Consider the following 6000-nt stretch of genomic DNA (forward strand, 5'->3'; position numbering starts at 1 on the left):
CGGCGTTCGTGCGTTTGTATGACTTCGACAACTCTGAAAGTTTCCATTTAAAAGCAACGAATCCACGTGCAGTCCAGGGCAGCCTCCCATAACCTGCACAAAAGGCCTCCCGACCCTTCCGTTTTACGGAGGCACAGAGCACAAAGGAATTTCTCCGACGGTTCAGAACCATTTCACCCACCACTCCGGCCTGGCTACAGCCGACAGGAACGACTGAGGTCTGTCTCCCTCCTCCTGTAATCTCACTCCTCTGCCAGCTTATCTCGGGGAAATGTCCACTTGCCCCTTGGCTATATTCCAGGTCGGGTGTGCGCGGCCAGAAGTCCTCTGTTGACTGCCACTCGCTCCAGCCCTGTTGGTTCAGCCTCCCGACCACGTATCTTCTCTCCGCTGCAGCTGGGTTTGTTTCTCCCGTTTATGCCTGCCCCATGCAACCACTTGGGCCTCCAGATCCACGACCTTTTCAGCACGGAAAATCTTCGATTCAGGATGGGTCTGCGTCTACGTGTGCCATAAAGAACTCTGCTGGGACGACGACCAGCACCAGATGGTGCACTGGGGAGCTGGAAGGTTTAGGTTCAAACTCCTTAAACGGAGAACAGTTTCCCACCACATGCTTTCCGGATCAGGAAAGGAGAAGACACACCATGCAAAGCTCCAGCTCGGCCTCTGCCCATGCTCCAGAGCGCGATGGAAGTTCAGAAACAGCCTCTAAGCTCAGCTTTTTCCAGCAGCTAACTCCAGCTGAGACTCCCTACTCTGCATCTGGGTTTTAATGCCTCACCTTTCAGATCCTTTCAGACCCTGCACTAACGCTAGTGCCACGCTGCTCTACACTGCAGGCTGCAGCACACACCATGCCCACCCTAGTTATCTCCACTTTTTAAAAGACTGGTTTGGCCCAAAAGGTTTCTTCATCACTACCAAAGTATTCGTACTGCCTTTTTGATTCCCTTGCTTTGTACGTTCCCCAAGGCTGCTTCTACGTTCCCAAGCAGTATCTATGTCACCTCTAAAGATCTTTTTTTAAGCTGTAAGAGCCATTTCTCTCACTGTTTCACTTCAGTGCAATTTCCCAGTCTAAAGGGTAGTGTCAGAGCTCCCCTTTTTGGCACTTTGGCAACCCAATTTTATTATGCTGCAGTCAATACAAGTGGCTCAGTTATTGCTAGCTTTTGAGTCAGCTCTTGCACATTACTTAACACCAAGTCAAGAACACGTTTCTGTGCACTCTAGTACTAGCTGTTCCAAGAGGCAGAAATTGCTTCTTTGAACTCACTCTCTTTGTGCTATCTGACCAGTTTATTCACAGGTAATTTAAGGCCCCATTATCATTTGGTTAGGCTTTCCCACTTCTTTGATCTCCGTCAACATTATGCACTCAACATCCTTTTGTTGATCCAGGAGCCAGCAGTATAGAAGACTACTAATATATTTACTTTCTTACAGGCTGGGAGCGTAGCCCTCCATAAGCAGTTCAGGAGGTGATTATCATTCTCCAATAGCACTATGCACCGCAGCATTGGAAACACTCTCCACTCCCAGGATGATCACCTTGGGTTCCCTGGAGAATTTCAAGGTTAATTATCACTGCTGTTACAAACAGGCACCACGCTTCTTTTCTGAAGAGATCTACCTTTGATTTTCAGCTTCTGAACTGTACACACCACCTAAAATCTGGTGATTCAAGCTCCTCCTCTAATTCTCACTCGTTCCACCCTAAACAGAAGATTGACTTTAAAAATAACATTTTTTTAAATAATTCACCGCTTGGGGGCGGGGGGGGGGGAAAGAGGATAATCCTTGCTTTTGGGTTTCAGAGCCTTTAGGGAGCTGCTTCTGTGTTCTCAAGGTTTTTTTCCTGCAGTCAGAAGTTAAAACAAGGGGCTCAGTGGGTAAATGAAAGTTGACTTTCTTCTGCAATCACCTGACTGTGTAACTGCGAAGATTATACGGAAATGAAACAAAGGATTGGGAGGCTTGCGATAAAATAATGCCTGTTGGGAAAACTTTTGCCTGCTAAAGACGACGGCTGTCCCACTGCTCTACACAGCGACGTGTTTTTTCTACATGGAGGCATGAAAGTGATTGTGACTGATGACGGCTTTGCCTTCTCTACAGTAAATACAGTCGTTTCAGTTTATCTTTCTTTATAAATACCGCTGTTCGGGGCTTCTCCCAAATTTTTAACATTATTTCCATAATGCTAGTGCCCGAACTAGAGACTGTAATGATCCCGGCTGCACCACGCATGCTAACGGTGTCATCCTTTCCCTTGTGTACAAGGTTGGGGTTACATACACTCAAATAAAAAGATACTAATGCTCAGCTTTAATTATGTATGCCTGTATATATACTTTACTAAAAAAAAAAAAACCTTTAAAGGCTGAACTATTTCTCAAATAAAAAGTTTTGGGTTTCTTCCCCCTCACAGCTTGATTTGCCTGCGAATTCTGCAGTAATTCCATTTGGAAACATCTTAAACCTCCTTCTCCTGCGTTGAGCAATAGTTAATGCCTAGAGCACGTGCTACCTGAACAAGCTGGAGCTCTGAACGAGCTTGAAGGTGATTTCTGTAGGAAGTCAAAGGTGTTGGTTTTTTGACCTATAAAATCTTAAGCAGCTCGGCCTACTTGAGAAATTCCTCTCCTTTTGCATCCTACTGCATCGCCCGGAGTGCCAGAGGTAACGCTGCCGGGGTCAAACTGAAAGGGGTGGAGGGCAGGCGGGTCCCGGGCAGCTGCCTGGCCCCTGCCCGCTCACCCACCACCGCCCGGGGAGCTGCAAAACTGAAACCCCAGAAGATTTCCCAGAAGAGCCAGTCACGGGGGCAAGGGGTGTGAGGAGGAATTCGACATTGGAGTTATTTTATTATAGGTAAAGCAGATATTTTTTGAGTTATCTTCTAAGAACGTAGCACACTGGGATCAAAGTCCGTTCCTGTAGATGATCCCAGAGAACACGGCAGGGAGAAATGAAACCGAGGAAGTGTTCTGGTAGCAGGACCTTTGGGGAGGCTCCATCACTCCACGTGCAGGACTTTCTGCATTAAATTAAAAAAAAGTATTTCTAAATCTATACCGGCCAGAACACTGTGAAGATAATTACAAGTTAAAGAGAACTTCACTTGAACATAGGGCTAACTCTGCACCACTTATCCTTACGCAATGGTATTACACCACCGCGCTAAGACAGCGTGGCTTTGAAAGCAGGACCGGGCCATCCACTCGTCTTTTCCAGGCCAAGCTCTGCCCTTGTGTTCTCCTGCGCTGGGCACGAGGGCTGACTGCATCTTACAGGGTCTGACAGAACCAAGAAGATCCAGCCCAAAACGCTGTAAAAAACCTAGACTTCTTGACTCATTAACCGTAAAGATAATCACGTACCTAAACTGCGTACAAAGAACCAATGGTGCAGGTGCGTGTGAACGGGCTTAAGTTCACTCAAATACGAGTTCCAGTGACATCAAAGTCAAGCCCGTGACCTAACGTTTCTGCAGGACTGGGATGTTAGCAGCCGCATGTAAATGTCCCAACAAAGCCTCATGCAGGTGTGTTTAGTATCTGACTACCTACACACAAACGAAAAACAGTTCCTCCCATTAATTTCTTACTTATTTCATACCTGAACAGTTACGGCTCTGTTTCCCATTTTGTCTTGCCAGAGGCAGGAACCCACCGCAGGATCAGGACCCAAACACTTTCAAACGGCATTTTATGTGCCGAGTTTCGAGATGTAAGGGCAGAATTAGAAACCACATCGTAAGATACACACGAGAGGTCACAGGTACGCTCGACTAAGCTTTCCCTGAGCACGGCGCCTGGCACCGGGCAAACATCCTGCTGCAGAAGGCACAGCCTGACCCCCCGATCCCAACGTTGCCACCCGAAACCAGACCCAGATGGTTTTCCACACCGGAGCCAGTGGGATACGGAATAGGAACGATCACCTGCGCACACACAGGGGCGGAATCAAGGCCTAAAAACACACACAGTGCAGGTCAGTATCTGTGTACACAAACTCAGCAGATTAGATTAGTGTTTCCCCAGCCCTCTCCGTTTTGAGGATGGGTTTTAAAGGATGAAGTCTGGGAATCCCACGCTCTTGATGGCTTAGGGTTCAGAACGCCTCGGCTGCGCTGCTGCGACGGCCGGCGATACGCAAACCTCCACGTCTAGCGCTGCTTGTGGTTAAAAGCGCCCACACCTCACGCAGCAGAGGTTATCGTCTTCTCGTTTTGAAAAGGTCCACGCTCGATACTTTGTGCTCAGTTGCAACACCACTGCAGTTTTTGTAAGGCATAAATATTGACTTTCCTGGACTTGGCCTCACGACAGAACAGGACCTTGAGTACATTTGTCTGAGTCATTTTTTTAGCCTGGTAATATAATTTTAGAGCATAGCTTTCGTCCCGAGTAGTTCAAAAGGCGTGGAAAAACAGGCTTTACGCATGTCACAAATTGCCCATTTGCATTTTCAGACAGGTGGCCGTGTTCTAAAGCTGGCCCAACTCTATTTCTTTTCTTGTAAGACTACACACAATTTCTTACTTTACTTCAAATTTCCAAGCTACAACTTCAATTCAGATTGCAACACACCACATTTGGAAAGTCACGACTGGAAAAAGCCACGGAAAAATTAGGATTTAAAATTAATGCAGGCTATTCTGTCATTTTCTGTTTTCAGGAACGAAGCACATGCCTGCCAAGCACGTTACCAACAGAAACGAGAGAGTACACACCAGGTCTCAAGAAACGGAGCTCAAAACTTAGGATATGCCAGAGATTGGTCTGTTCACCAAATAGCTCAGCTCTGCCTCTTAGCAGCATCCGCACCTCAGGGTGAGATGCTCGGACGCCCTCTCCTTAGCAAAGGTCAGAAAAAAACAGCATTAATTCACTTATAAAAACTCATGGTGGGGACACCACAGGAACCACTGCACGGGTAAAATTCAGCTGTCAGGTACAGGCAATACCCAGGACGACAACTAGCAGGGTCAGTGATTCTGGTGGGCAAAGTCTGGGCGTGTGTTTTAGCTGAAAGAGAAGCCCAGCTACCAGCAGAAGCCTGTAGAAAACCTTACGGACTTCACAAAGAAAAAGAAAACTGGTGTTTTCTGTCAGATGTTTATGTCCCAACACGTGACTCGACACGCTCAGCTTTAGAACATCCACCGAGACACGCAATAATCTTCACGGGATCGACTGACCACATCCACAATTCAACATCAACACAAGCACAGCTACGGATCGTGACCGGGTGAAGAACCAACCGTCTGCACGATCCCTTCTGCCTCAGCACGGCGCGCAGGGCTGGGGGGGCAGGAACGCAGCGGGACACCACACGCAGCTGGACAGCTCACGTGAAAAAACGCCTCGGTGCTTCGGCTCCAAGGCTGCAGCCGGGAAACCGAACCGCAGGCATCGCGCTGGGAGCTGAAGCGGCCAGGAGAGGAAAGCGGGGAGAGGATCGGAGCGGGAAGGTGAGGCAGACAGAGCTGGAGCAAACCCAGCCGCTCTTACCTGGAGCAGTTTTCCTTCGGCGGGAGTCACCTCAGCAACGTTCGCAAACTCCCCTTCCAGTATGATGGGCTCCACTTTCAGGGGGATCACCCTAATGATGGCTTTCTGCGCCGCCGACCTCTCCGACTCGACCGCCGCCGCCAGCGCCAGCCCTGCGGGGTCAAGTCCTGCCTGCAGGGTCGCCATGAGCAGCCAAGGCCAGAGGACAGCCAGCTGCAGCTGGGGGCCAGCACTCATGCTACCAGCTGCAGCAGCGGGCTCCGGCCACACATACCGCTCGGGAACGCGTCCTCACCCTGCGGCGGGCTCCAGCCGTCGGCAAAGCTCGTCAGGTGTCTGGGCGCGCGGCCCCAGCGGTGGGGGAGGCAGGAGAGAGAGGAGCGAGGGGCTCGGCCACCGCCAGCGCTGCTTACCGGACAGCTTCCCCGCTTCTCGCCATCGCCGCTTCTCCTCCTTGGGGCCACGTGCTCACAGGCCG

The 6000-nt window shown here is 49.6% G+C and overlaps 1 protein-coding gene across 1 annotated transcript in view; it reads right to left on the bottom strand.

The window, feature by feature from the left end:
• The window catches only part of RNF43 (ring finger protein 43), a 56265-nt gene extending 50506 nt beyond the window's left edge, over positions 1 to 5759 (bottom strand). The window contains exon 1 of the mRNA XM_086475320.1: positions 5523 to 5759. Coding sequence (XP_086331446.1) covers positions 5523 to 5759 — 237 coding nt within the window. The remainder of the gene's footprint in view (positions 1 to 5522) is intronic.
• Between the last annotated feature and the right edge of the window lie 241 nt (positions 5760 to 6000).

This window comes from Leptosomus discolor, chromosome 18 (genome assembly GCF_034619465.1).
Source record: "Leptosomus discolor isolate bLepDis1 chromosome 18, bLepDis1.hap2, whole genome shotgun sequence".
NCBI lineage: Eukaryota > Metazoa > Chordata > Aves > Leptosomiformes > Leptosomidae > Leptosomus > Leptosomus discolor.